The sequence below is a fragment of the Equus caballus genome, chromosome 1 (assembly GCF_041296265.1).
Source record: "Equus caballus isolate H_3958 breed thoroughbred chromosome 1, TB-T2T, whole genome shotgun sequence".
Classification (NCBI taxonomy): domain Eukaryota; kingdom Metazoa; phylum Chordata; class Mammalia; order Perissodactyla; family Equidae; genus Equus; species Equus caballus.
In genome coordinates, this window is record NC_091684.1 from 145,440,180 (window position 1) to 145,454,922 (window position 14,743).

At 40.9% G+C, this 14,743-nt stretch overlaps 1 protein-coding gene across 1 annotated transcript in view; it reads left to right on the forward strand.

Annotated features, from left to right (window-relative positions):
- MYO1E (myosin IE) overlaps positions 1-14,743 on the forward strand; it is a 190,441-nt gene that overhangs the window by 80,676 nt on the left and 95,022 nt on the right. The window contains exons 4-5 of the mRNA XM_023616529.2: positions 1,120-1,209; positions 4,093-4,187. Coding sequence (XP_023472297.1) covers positions 1,120-1,209; positions 4,093-4,187 — 185 coding nt within the window. The remainder of the gene's footprint in view (positions 1-1,119; positions 1,210-4,092; positions 4,188-14,743) is intronic.

Sequence of the window (14,743 nt, forward strand, 5' to 3'; positions counted from 1 at the left end):
TTGAAATCATTGATTCAAAGAAACAATTTTGGGGCCAGCCTGCTGGCACAGCGGTTAAGTTCGCACGTTCTGCTTTGGTGGCCCGGGGTTCGCTGGTTCAGATCCCGGGTGCGGACATGGCAACGCTTGGCAAGCCACGCTGTGGTAGGTGTCCCACATATAAAGTGGAGGAAGCTGGGCACAGATGTTAGCTCAGGGCCAGTCTTCCTCAGCAAAAAGAGGAGGATCTGCAGCAGTTAGCTCAGGGCTAATCTTCCTCAAAAAAAAAAAGAAAAAAAGAAACAATTTTGAGTATGTGTATGGTTTTGTGTTTTTATTGTTGTTGTTTTCTTATGATTTTTTTCCTGCTTGAGGACAGGTAGTTTTATCTATTCTATTCTGTTCACTTCTGTATCCCCAGCATCCAGAACATTGCCTGACATGTTGTAGAAATCCAGTTCAAAATAGTTCATTGTCAGATGAATAAATGGGAATATTTTTTGCGTTATAGTAATACTTCATTTATTTGGGCACATTAACACGTTTTCTTCTGAGAAGGCTTTCCAGATTCCCCACGTAGAAATAACACCTTCTCCCCTTAAACTCGATCTGCGTGGGTTTGTAATTTTCTGCTCTGAATAATATTTTATGGATACCACTCAGTTCTCCTAAGCTTCTAAAGAGCAGGACTGTTCAACGCGTCTTGTATCCCTCTATTTGTTAAATGAGTCAATAAATATGTTTTTAGTATGCCTAAGAGATATGGAAGTAAGGAAAAAATAATGTCGTTTGTGAAGTGAGATGATAACTGCTCTTTGTACTCCTGGGTTGTTTCTGTTTTGTTTTGTTTTTTCCTCTCAGTACATGTCACCAGTCTTGAAAGAATGTGCTTCAATTCATTTGACATCATAGTTTTTTTGTAGCACCTTGGTAATTAAGTCCATTACTCTTCCTGAAGAGGAACAAAGCCTGAGCTGGTTGGTAATGGATTTTGTCTTTATTTGTAATCTTTTAGAAAACAAGTACTTGAGCCTTTTGTTGGGACAGTCGTTCTGAATTCTTGATAACATCTGGTTACTTAATTTGAAAAATGTGTAGCTATGAAGATTAATGATGGACCTTAACTGGATTTAAATTCAGACCTATATAGGATCTGTACTAATCTCAGTCAACCCTTTCAAGCAGATGCCATATTTTGGGGAAAAGGAAATTGAAATGTACCAAGGAGCGGTAAGTTACATGCCACATAAATTACTGCAGTGTTCAGGGCTTTTACGATGCATGGGTAGTTTTTCCTGGACTTGGCAATACATTTGCATTTTCTTATTATGAATTATTTATTGGGGAAGCTCAAGTAGGTGACATTGGTTGATTTTTAATGATGTGCTGCTCTTCAGAGTGCAGCTCCAAAAAGCATAGGATTATCTAATACTAGAACATTATATACAAAATTAGTTAAATGGGATGTACAGCTTGGAAGATCTTCCTTCTTCCACATATGCCACAAAATTCTAAGGACTGAAAAATTGGTAATGGATAAAAAATAAATATGGTGATGGGAACCATCCTTTTCAAATCAGAACCTTAATTGAGCTGTGCCCATGACTGGAACGTGAAAAGTGAATCTTTTATTACTTTATTTATTAATGTGACTCTGGTCCCTATTCAGACTCAGCTTCATAGCCATTTCAGTTGTGTGATAAAAATAGAAACTGTAATCCTAATTAATATATTTCATTATGGGGTTCATCACTTCCCCAGGCCTCCCCCTTTCTGCCTCTTTTTCCTTCCCTCTTTCCTTTGCAGCAGAAGCACAAGAGCGTTCATTAATCCTGACCCCTGGAAAACAAACAAAAGAGAGCCCACACAAATTCATCAGTTGAAGTGGAAGGCAATTTACCCAGAGCAAGAGCCCACCCCATTGTTGCCAGATGAATGGTGCTGGTAGCTGGAGCCGAAGGAGGCTGCCACGCGAAAGACCTTTGATAATGCTGCCTTTATGGGAGCCCAGGACAAGGGAAACACTGTCAGCAGAGGCTGGGCCCTGCCCTGGCGCCCTCATCAGCAGGGCCCCAGGGCAGCAGGCGCGGAGCTGGCTTGGCATCCTCAATGACAGCCAAGGCGGGGTGGATGCAAGGGCTGTGCGTTTGTGTTGTTTCCTTCCAGTGCTCTGGAAAGTGTTGCTACGTGAGTCCCTTTTTAGATCATTCATCTTTTGAAGAGTTCTCTTTAAAGAAATGCCCTAGAATTTTAAAAATATATATTTGTTTTTATTGCTAATGGTAACAGAATGTCGTGAAATTGGTGTTTACTTAGTGCCAGGTTCTATGTTACACTTAATAACGACAGTAAAATAGCCCTGGATACTGGCTGTGTCTTACTATCCATCCCCACTTCACAGTTGAGGAAACTGAGGCTCAGAGAGAGAAAGTACTTGAATCTATTGAGTGTCTGAGTTCAGGAGTTTCAGGGGAGGGGAGAAACGGGTAGAGGAAATACCTACCCTATAATCCTCATAGGTAGCAAATACAGAGGCACACGCAAAGGTCAAAGATAACGAGTTAAGCAGCTCTGAAGCCTTATTGGACAATGACTTATTGTCCACACCTGTCCCTCTGCTGCCTACAGCTTTCTCTCTATTCCATTTCCTTCATTTTTCCATCCTCTTTTCTTTCTTATAATCTTCTATTTCCCTGTTTTCAAAGAGGTGTTAAAAATAATCCTGTGTAAGCAATCTGGGCTAGAAGAAGCCATCTAAGACTGTATCCTGAGGTCCCATTGTGCAACCCGTTCTGACTGTAATGTGAAGGCAGGGATGACATTATTCTGGTGCCCATATAGAGTTATCCAGTTGACCAGTCCCAGGGGTAGCCTCGACCCTCCCTAGGCAGCTCCCCTTGTGATCCCTCTGCTTACATCCTGTGGGGCACCGTGGGCGCTGGATACACCAGTGCTTAACATGTGTGCCAGCATCAAAGCACCCTCTCATCCCCCCTCATCACCCAACTCTGACCTGCCAGAGCCTGCCACGAGTGGCAATTTCTGGGCCAGGCCCCCTTGTCTGTAGAGAGTCATTGCGTAATCAGGCTCAAAGCTGGATTAAGTAAGTTATGCTTTACCTTTGCGTATTTACTCTACCTTTCAAGTTACTTTCCCATCCATCCTCTCAGTTACCTTGTGAAATTCGTAGCATGGACATTATTATCCCCACTTTAGCGGTGACAACCAGTGAAAGGAAAGACAGAGTCTAAATGTCTTCTCACTCTGGACCTGGCCTTCTTTTCACTCTTTTGTTAGCTTTAAATTTAAGGAGTGTTCTTTCTCCAGCTTTACAGCACATGAAATATTTTTCTTTTCAGTAATTTTTGAGGGAGTGGTGGAGGTGGTGCCAAGAAATTGAAGAAAGCAGAGCTGAAGTCGTCCCGACACAGTGAATTCGTTGGTGAATTTATATTTATGTATAGATAAGCTATCCATGAGACTAAAGCACAGACCCGGGAGAATGTCTTGGTGTGGTAGGATTTTTTTTTTTCCCCTGTTAAGATGAAACAAACTAGTCAAACCAGTTTATCCCTTTAAAGAACCACACCCTCTGCTTTCTTCTTGGGGAAAATTTTTAGTTTTTCTGTGCATTCATAGATTGTCTCACTTCATTTCCTCTGGGGACCCAGATTCTCCAACTTGCCATCCTAGAAAAACGATTATGTAGGGATTTAAAATTGTGATAGGAGGCAGATCTAGGGTTTTAGTAGGCTTCTCTTAAGACCTATTGCCCAAGTGTCTTCAGAAACATTTAGAAATGGAATGTTGTCTGCAGAGGCGTCTTTGGGTGGGAAGGTGTGGTCCTGGAGGATCTGAAGACACCGGTCATGTCTGAAGGCTGAATCACACAGAGGCCTACAGAAGAATCGTTCCAATTCCATCTTCATTTGTTAGCTGTAACTCCTCATGACCGAGGCAAGCTTATGAATTCTTGTCTGATGTAACTTTTAAGATGTAATTCTAGGCATTGGAACTAAACGGTGCTGGGTTTATTTCCACTGGCAAGGAAAGAAATTTAATGTTTTGCTGTATCTGACCATGGTTTTATTTTTGCTTTCTTTTGTTTTCTAGGCGCAGTATGAAAACCCACCACATATCTATGCTCTTGCAGATAGTATGTACAGAAACATGATCATTGACAGAGAGAACCAGTGTGTCATCATCAGGTATGGGAAAGAGCCTTATTAGGTACAGAGGATGCGAGAGCATGCTGTAGTTAGGATTCTGTCGAGAAACAATGCTTTTGCAATGGCGGCTGATGCCAGAGGCTGCTTAATGTATCTGAATAACAGGCAGGCTGTTTGCTTTGTCTTGGTTTATTTTATGACTCCAAATCATAAAAGCTTTGAGCTTCCGTGAGGTTGCCATTTCTACCCCTGTCGCTTAAGTTATTAAGGCTTTGGGGCACATGGTGCTAACCAGGTCTTTCTGTGTTCGTCATTGGGCCCTGAACTGAAATCATGAAACGTCTCCCCCCTGTTTGATTGTACTGAGGCTGTCCTCTGAATTGGAGATCCTTAATGTCATAAGTATAATAAGCACGATTCACTAGTTTGTCATGTCAATGATTTAGTAGTTCAAGTTTGAACTTTTTTGGTGTACTGTGTCATTTGCTTTGAATTTTCTGAGGGCGTTACTGGTAAACACCAGCATTAGGTGTCTGTAGCTATGTTTCAAAACCTTTTAACCTGATGCAGCTCTGAGCCTATGCTGGGTTAAATGCTTTTACAATTTTGTTTACTATTATGAACGTTTTCAAACATACACAAAATATAAGCATCCAAATTCCCATCACTTAGGACTTGACGGTTGTTAACATTTTATCATATTTGCATTCACCATTTTTAGTTCTTTAATTTTTCATCTTAAGCATTTTTGAAAATTTTTTATTGTGGATATTTATAAACATACACAAAATTAGAAAGTGTCATAATAAGTCCCTGCGTATCTATCACCCAGCTTGTACATTTATTAATATATGGCCAATCCTGGTTATCTAGTCCTTTCAGCCACCACTTGATTATTTAAAGCAAATCATTTTATTTGTCAATAATTTAATATTTCTAAAAGATAATTATCACACTTAAAAATGAACAATTTTTAAAATATCATCTAATATTGACAGTATTCCAATTCCATGATTGTCTTATAAAGTCTTTTTTTTTTTTTTTCCTGAGGAAGATTTGCCCTGAGCTAACGTCTGTGCCAATCTTCCTCTATTTTGTATGTGGGTCACCGCCATAGCACGGCCACCAACAAGTGGGGTAGGTCTATGCTTGGGAACAGAATCTGGGTCACTGGAGCAGAATGCATCAAACTTAACCACTAGGCCATGGAGCCACTACCTTATAAAGTCTTTTTTATAGTTGGTTTTTTATTTAGATTCCAAAAAAGCCTCCCATTTTGCTCTTGGTTGCTGTCTCAAGTCTCTTAATTGTTAACCATTCTCACTTGCTCTTTTTGTTTTCTTGGCATTTATTTGTTAAAGAAAAATGTTGTTTGTCCTGCAGAATTTTTTGCAGTCTGAGATTATCTGATCATCTACCTTGACATTCCACTGTCCCCTATATTTCCTATAAATTGGTCTTTAGATCTAAAAGCTTGATCAGGTTCAGATTCAATTTTTTAGCAAAAATACTTTGTCGGTGATGCTGTGCGCTTAATGCCTGTTGGTCTCTCTATGTGATCTTCAGCTTGCCGGTGAGTCCATCCATTATAAATTCTCATTTCACGGTCATTGTTTAATTAATGGTTGAAGAAATAGGTATTTTCTAATTCTGTTATTCTTTCTGCATTTGTTAGTTGGATTCCTTTATTTGGTTACTTTAAAATATAATCTATATGGAAAAACTACATAAAAAGCTTGATTCGTTGTCTTTACTTACCAGTTTTCAAGGTATAAGTTGGTGCCCTGGCAGTTCCCTGAGGTAATATGGTTTTATTTTAAGTATCATTCCAGGCTAGTGGATTTTAAATATCTGTTTAACTACATGGCAGTTTTTCTTTTTGGCTCAAATGGTACTGTCTTTGGCCAGCACTGAGAAATGGTACTGAGAACCCTTTATGTTGGCTCCTATGTCCCTCTGACATGACCCAGTAGTCTTTGATAGTTTCCTTGTTTAAGATGGTCCAGGCTCATCTTGTACATTTTCTGCAGAGCTCTAGAATCAGCCATTTCGCCAAAAGGCCCTGATTCAATTTAATGGGAAATGGTATTTAGAAACCACCAACCTAGTCACTGAGTGCTTGCCGCTGTGTGTTGTCAATGCTACTAGTTCTTTTCAGATGAAAAGGCAAAGAACATGAACTTTTTTAAGAAAAAAGTGAAAGATGAGTTCATACTGATAATTTCCATTTCATTTTTAAGATTATAGGGTTTTTACTTCTTTGATTTTTCTATCTGTACTCATTTCTCTTATTCTGAAATCTTGGTTCCTGATGACATTATCACAATTATTTACTTTTATACTGTGTATAAAAATAAAAATATAAATACGTAAGTATATATATATATATACACATAAAAAATATATACAATGAGAAAAAGCAAATAAGTAATTTTATTAATCTTTAAAATAACAATACCAATATTATTAGTAGGAATACTGAATTCACTTTAAAATTGTTTGTTCTTTTTGTCCTTAATAGGTACAGTCAAAATACTGGGTTTCAAAAGTCTCATAAAATAATCTTTTTCTGTGTCATTAATGTGCCAGTCTGACCTGTAGTTACTTTCATTTATTTCATTTTGGATTTTAGAGGTTTAAAACTTTTAACTTTAATTTTGTTTTATAATTGTTTAAACTATTTACAAAGTCAAACTATAAAGCAAGAACGCTGAAGCATTTCAAGGTAAATATAGATCTCAAGTATTTTCAAGGTAAATATAGACATCATGACATTTTACCTCTAAATATTTCCATATTCATCACTGGAAAATCAAAACGTTTTCTTACTTAGCTCCTGAACCATTGTCACAACTAAATAATTAATAATAATTTAATATCATTTAAAAATAAGCTGTCCACATTCAGATTTCTCTAATTGTCGCAAACAGGTCCTTTCATGCCAGTTTATGTAAGTCAAGGAACGCTGGCTGCATTTGGTTATGAATCCTTCATTTTTTTTTTATCCTACCATAGTTCTCCTACTACCACCATTTTTCTTTTTTTCATGATGTCGACTCAGTGTAGAGACCAACCCAGTTTTCCTATAGAGACATTTTAGATTTTTCTAATTGCTTCCTCGTGGCCTCATTGCGCTAATTCCTTCAGCTGGATTTTCTGTAAATTGAAAGTTAAATATAAATGCTTAGTTAGATGCAAGTTAAGCCTCTTTTGGAAGGAATATTTAGGTGATGATGAGTTCTGTTGCTTAATATGAAATGCTTCTGTTTGACCCCAAGGGGAGGTCACTGGCCAGTAGAGAGGTGGGAGGTGTTTTCTTAACTGGAATTAAATGAGAGAGTACAGGATGAGTTTTCTAATTCAGTCCCTTACCCTCTCTGGGCCTCTGGTGAGGTGAGAAGGAAGGGAATGGTCTTGTCACCTGAGCTTCACAAGTCTGGCAGCTGCTTCAGTCTTACCCAGTCCACCTCTCTCGCACTCTCAGATCCCCTCAGTCTCTCCCTGCAGGAGGCACGTGCCCGCTTCTAGGGTTCTCCTTTCCAGCTGTTCAGGCAGCAAAGACTTGAAGGCCCTGCTTCAAGGATTTCCGTTGTGGTGGCTGTGCTGTAATTTAGGAGCTGCTTTGACTTCTGACACCAACTACTGAGAGTTAGGCCAAACTTCGCAGGTTCGGGGCACAGTCCTCCACAAGACTTCCCTCACTTCAGACACAGCAGGGTGGTGACGGGGTCCCCAGGCCCCCTCACTTCTGACCAACTAGCTCCAAATTCAAGGGTTTTTACCACGCCCTCAGATTCAATAATTTACTAGAACAACTCTCAGAACTCATGAGAGTGCTGTTCTTATGGTTACAGTTTTATTATAGCAAAAGGATACAAATCAGAACCAGAAAAAAGTACAGATGCATAGGGCAAGGTCTGGGAGGGGTCCAAATGTGAGGCTTCTGGTCGTCCTCTGCCATGGAGTCATGGACGAAGGAGAGTCATGCCTCTTTCCAGTCTGATGCATGAGTTGGCAATAGCATTGCCAATCAGGGAAGTTCTCTCGAGGCTTTGATGTTGAGAGTTTTTATGTGAGCTCAATCACACACCACCTGCGTGGCTGACCTTTAGTCTCCAGTCCCTCCTGTAGGTTTGGGCGAATACCTGTGGTTTCCAGTTCCTCCAGAGGTCAGACCTTATATAGTGTTTTCCAAAGCCCCCATCATAAATCATGGTCCGTTCCCAAAGCCCGCAGGCAAACAGAGACACTCCTGTCAGACAGGATCGTGCAGGACCCTAGAGCTTATCTCCTGGTAGCAGAGCCCAGCCTCTCTTTGTGTTAATTCTTTACCAGCCAGAGCTGTGGTTCATCTGCTTTGAGAAAGTGGGTTTGCTCTCTCTGGCATGCTGTGGCTCACTCTCACCACTCCTGTGCTCCTGGACAGCAATCCTAACACTGGTCTGGGCTTCGGCTTCTTCATCTGTGAGTGAACTGATTGACCAGGTGACCTCTGAGGTCTCTCCCAGATTTGGAGCTCTTTCTTGCAAATAGTACTGGAGGAAAGAGAAGGCAGAGAAATGCTGTTCTGGCTAGAGAGGGCTAAGTTTGCAGCCACTGACACTGGAAGAGCTGGCTGCTTGATCGGCCAGGGGCTGAGTGGAATGTTGCCTACCTGAGTACATTTGTGAACAGAGAACAAACAAAATCCATTTTCCTGGGGGCCGGAAGGGAAGCCTGCTCCTTGTGCTAAAGGCTTCTGCCATAGCAGGAAAGACTAGGAAATTTTAGTATCGTTTAATTAGGAAATAAAAAGTTAATGATGACCTAATCTCTCTGGTGTTCTTTTAGACATTCACCTCCCCGTTTTCCAGGTGTGACCTTGTCTACAAGATGAAGTGCAAACTCTTTAGATGGGAAAATGCAGCATGGAGAGGCAGGATTGTCAATTTCTTCCCAATCTTTCTCATGTTTTCTAAAGAGGTGGATGCAGTCACAGGATGGACCAGCAGCTGACTACTGGACTAGAAATCAGTGTAACAAACTGAATTGAAAAAGAAAGAACTCAAGGAAGGACAGGCTGCTTTCTGAAGTACGGGCTTCCGTTGAAGCCTTGGTCCTGAGTTTTGCAAACATCTGCAGACTTGATTTCTCAAAATAGCTAAAGTTGAACAGCCTCAGGTAGGCTGATTCTGGTGAAACTCACAAATGAGTGTGAATTAGACCCCGATCGTGCTTTATAAGGAGAATTCTGCCTGTGGACAGCTTAGCTGATTATTTCCCTGAAAATTGGTCCACGAGGGGAGCCAGATTACCACGAGAGGGTTGAATTCGGAGCAGAGGGATGATCACATTGGCTGATGTCATCAGATCATGGCCTCACCTCTAGCGGGAGACAGCAAACTAAGGGTGTTGCCCTACCCCTCAGTGATCTGTTCACTTGGGGAAAACCCATCATTCCTGCTGTTTATTTTCCTGTCCTGACTCCATGTAGGTCAGCCCCCTGTTATTAACCTACACTTCTGCCAGCCCCTCCATCCATCTGTCCAAGTTAAGTTCTAGTCGGGGCTAACCCCCAGGATGTGCCTTAGAAGTTTCCCAAGTCTTTCCCAACAGCCCACTGGCAGACAGATCAGGGAGAGTGGTTGCCATGGATGCTAATTTCCTCCACCATGCCTTGTGTTCACTAATTTAATTTTCCAGGGATAAATATTTCCAATTCCTGAATTGCTTTACTAGCTCAGTGGCTCTAAAGATATCAAGGCTATACATCGAGAGATTCTGTTTCAACTGATTTCTGGTGGACCCAGAGCATCAATATCTTTTTTCAAGCTCCCCAATTTATTCCAGTTGAGAACCAAGACTAAGGCTCCTGAAATCCTGATTCCTAGTCATCTCCTGTCGTTCGCACCAGTGATCCAGGCAAGATACACTTCCTGAGTGGCTGCCCTCTGCTGGGTGCTTTCCATATAGGTTCTCTCTTTTCATCCTAGCAACCACTCTGGGTGTTGGCATTATTGTTTCTTGAGGTTTCATCCAGAAAATGAGGCGTAACAGAACTGTAAGATCCCCAAACTAGTGAATCGCAGAACTTCTATTTGAACTTAGCCCTGTCTGACTTCAAATCTCATGCACTTTCTCTATACCCTACTGGTAAGTGACGGCTTTCTGTGTCTCAAAGTCCTACATTTCAATGGAGATGTTAATAGCTACCATATACTATAAGATGAGGTCATGACATTCAACAAGGGTAGTATCCTGAACTTGAGCTCCTAGAGTAAAAGTCTCCCCGCAAAGGGATCTTTTTTTTAACCTAATCCCTTGCAAGTTGTTGGTCATAATGCTGTCTGCTACTCAGGAGGCCGATGGGTGTGCTTGTCATCAACTGGAGGTCAGAGAGTTGACACAGATGGACTTAATGAAAGAACATGTCTTAATTAGTGAAAGAACACGTCTTAATTAGTATGTTAGTCTCAATTTCTTCCTGAGAAGTAAAGATGCATCTATACATTAGATGGCCATACCTGGGCCATTTCTTTATCTTGATTGACTTGTTATCCCTGGACGTGTGTGAGGGAATTATGGATAGGTATTGATCCGTGCATTTAGTACATTCTGTTACAGAAGCCTTCATCACCTGAGGAAGCCGGCAGGTCAACTTTACAGATATACCTGCTTTTCATCCCAGAGTGTGTTCCTGCAAGCCATGTAGTTTTAAATGTGTGCACTTATCAAAGAAACCCTAGTGTGCTATATAAAATTATGCATATTTGGCACATAAAAATAAAATAGTGTATTATAAAGTTGACCTATAGGAAATAATAGAATTCTAATAAATACAGTTTTTGTATATCTTCTCAGAATTCAGAAAGTCTCTTGATGATGTCATGGTTAATGTCTTTTTAAGAAGCTATCTCAAAAAGTTTAGATGAATATATTCTTTTGATAAATTTATAAGGAGACACATTTAAACTATTTGAGTTCTTCTCAGCTAAAAGTTAGGATCGTTCTTTATCAAATAGGCATTACACTATCACATTATAAGAAGACGCCAGAAAGAACTCCAATTGTGAGAATTCAGAGAGCCTGTGTCTCTAACGTAGGCCTTTCTCCTAACCTGGGGATTCACAAACTATGGCCCATTGTCTTTATTGGTGTTAAAGTTTCATTGGAACAAACCTACACCCATTAGTTTCCATATTGTCTCTGGCTGCTTCTATGCCACAAATGCACAGTTGAGTTGTAGTGAAAGAGACCATATCTGGGCCTTTGCTGGGAAAGTTTACCAACCTCTGCCTTAAGCACAAATTATCACTGTGATAACCCCATTTATGTGACATAGCAACATTTCTAATTTAACAAGTTCATAATGGTTCTTTTTATTTTACCCCAAAACTTATTCTACCATCAACTCTGTCTTCCAAACATAGTTGCCAGATGAACGCTCCTTAACTATTCTATCATTTAGCCGATGTCCCACTTCTGCAAAAATATCTCAGTGGCTCTCCATTGCCCAGTAGAGTCCAAAGTCCCTAGCTTGGGATACCTCCAACTCTATTTTCTGCTACTCTAACCAAATTGCTCTACTCTTTTCCCTCGAACGAGTCGTGTTCCTGTCTATCTCTAAGTCCTTGCCCAGGTTGCTCTCCCTGTGTGGAATTATTCCCCCAACCAAGCCTTTCTCGTCTACCTCAACCCAGTGATCTCTCCACCCTCTGAATTTTGGGAGCAGATCGTATACCCCTCATTTTCACCACCACTTAATATTATTTTTTATTTTGCATGTTCTCATTTAAGTAATTTTTCAATCCTTGATGACTAGAAATTGATGTTAGGCTTCTTGGTCTCTCTGGTACACACAATAAATGTTTAATGATAATTTTGAAGCTGAAATACTTGAAATAAGTTGTAAGTGCTATTTGCATTTAGAAAATGGGGAGATCAGTTGGGACTGAAACAGTCAGCAAAGGTGTCACGGGGATGTTGGGACTTGACTTGAGTCTTCCCTATAGGATATGTGGGATGGAGAAAACGTGAATGACTTGACAGCCTCTGGAACCCACCATGTGTGACGGGGAGAAAATGAGGAAGATATCAGTGTGGTTGTTAGACAAGATTTCCATTGACACATGGTCCTTGTAAATTACTTGAGGGCCAGAACTGGGTCTTCTACTTCTGTTTCTATATTTTAGCCACATAGCCTTTGTGCAGTAGTGCGGGATTGCTTGACGTGGGGAGAGAAAGTTGACTGGGTGGCACATACCTCCTTGAATGACAGGCTGGGTGATGTGCAGATAAACCTGTCGCCTTGGTGGTGTCTTGCAGGTCTCTGAGCAGGGACGTGATACCACAAAAGGCTGGTTCACAAAGATAAGTCTCTTGGTAGAAAAGAGATGAGATCTTGAGAGACTACAGATATCTGATGAGGTTGTAGGGGGCTGACCGAGTTGGAAAGGCAAAGAGGACATTCAATAAGCCTGTGAAGGAATAAAAGAATAGGAAGTGAATGTGGACTCTGGGCAGTGCCAATGGAAGAACGTAACAGCTATAGCTCTGTTATTAGTATCATTGACAATGATGAGCACCTGAAGACACAGGGAGACACTTGTGAGCCCAGTAAGTGAGCAACCCATATCTGCTTAGGTCATTAATCTTCTGCGCTCCAAAATCCAGATTTTGGATTTGTGTTTTAGAATCTCATATGGGATACCTTTGGATCTATCAGAGACGTCTGTGCAAATCTACTTAATAAAATAATCATGGTGTGGAAAAAGGGAAAGGAGACCCTGCAAGTTTTTCTCGTATTCTCTACTGTGTCTACGTGACCAGACAAGATCTCGGCAGTGTGGCCAGAGGCATTTCTAAAGTCCTTGCCAACTGACCTCAGTGGACACTTACAGGGCCTTGGGGAACATTTATATGGCAGTTTTATTGCTGCCATCAAAAGTGAATTCCTATCACTTTTGGCCTGCGTCAGCTCTTGCTCTTCTAGCCTGTTTAAAAAATGTGATGTCAATTTGAAAGCTTCGCGTTTGGCGCAGTTTCTAATTTTTTTGCTTGAAATAGTCTGAAGCAGTTGTTTTCTGGAGAGTTGGGCATTCTGTCCTTAATGTGCCCAACACCAGTTTGCAAAGTCTTGTAGGTTGTATCCTGAATACGTGCTGAATAAATGTTTTTAAAAGAATAAATAAAGACATAAGAGATATTTTGAAGGTACATCAAAAGTATTTGGTGACCCACTGAATATGAGAATTTTCGTCAAGGAAAAGGAGAGAGTTATCGCTATTGGATCTTAGATTTCTGGCCATCTGCTTCAAAACACATTTGGGATTTGGAATCTCTAATATTTGCAGTAGGAAAGATTAAAGATGAAAAGATTTGAAAAATCAGATCCCCTCCAATATTTGGCTTGTGTCTCGTCTCTGTCTCGGTACCATCAAGTGTCTCTCAGATTTTCAAGCTGTCTTCCTGTCTTTGATGTATTTCAGGAACCTTTTATTATTAGCATTGGAATTGTTTTCTGTTTCTGTGGGTCCACCCAATTACTTGTTTATCCAAGCAGCATCGGCCTTGGAGGCTCCTGTCCCTCTGGCCTGGCTTTGGGAGGCCCTGTGAGCTCACACCCCTAACTGTGGGGTCTGCATGAGGACTGCCGTCTGGCTGTGGGTTTGAAGAGCAGGGGCTCAAATCTACCCTTTGCCCCTAAGCTTACTGCACATCTTACCTTCCAGCCTATATGGGTGTTGAAATTCCTTTAGCATCAAAGAGTGTTATTCAGGAAGGCTGACTCGTTAGCTAATTAACATATTATCCATAATCATAACAGTAGCCCTTTTTTGAGTAGGTGCTTGCTTTGTGTCTCGGCATCTTTTACTTACATTGTTTACAACCTGGAAAACTAGGTTTATTATGGCAGACTATTACTACCCCCCTTTGTGCAGATCAAGAAACTGAGTCTCAGAGAGGTTCTGAAACATGGTAAACTTCTCACATTCGAAATGTGGCCAGCTGTGCTCCAAGCTGGGGCTGCCTGGCTCCACTTTTCTCTGCTGCTGGAAGCTAGTAGGTGTCAGGTTATCTGGTTAATAATCCGTTACCACCCACAGTCATGTGGTGTAGTGGAAACATCTACCCCAGTGGGGTTGAGTCACAGGGTGGACTCTATTCTGTTCTGTCTAAAGTGTGTGACCTCTGCAAGACTCAGTCACTTCATCTGCAAAGCAGAGCTTAATATCTTAGAGGAATTAAAGGAAAGCCAAGTAAGGAAACACACATAAAAACTTTTCTAGACTGCTAAGGAGTGACGTAAAATATCTGCTAGTAAACTTAAAAGGGATTTCAGAGCTAAGAGGTAGCTGAGCTGGGACTCAAACTTGGTCTTCAGACTAAACGTTGGGTTCTTCTTGTTGCATCAGGCTGGGCCAAGATGAGCATTGCCATGGGGCCATTTTCTTGGCAGGCTGTAGGTGAAAATTTTGTCTGCTTGACAGTACTAATTGATTGGGAAGAAATAACATCTCTTTGTTTTGTTCACACTTTCCTCATTTTGTTAAAGAATGACTTTTTCCCAGCTACTCGGTTGTTTTGGCACGCCTGCTTGATTTTGCATTGTATAC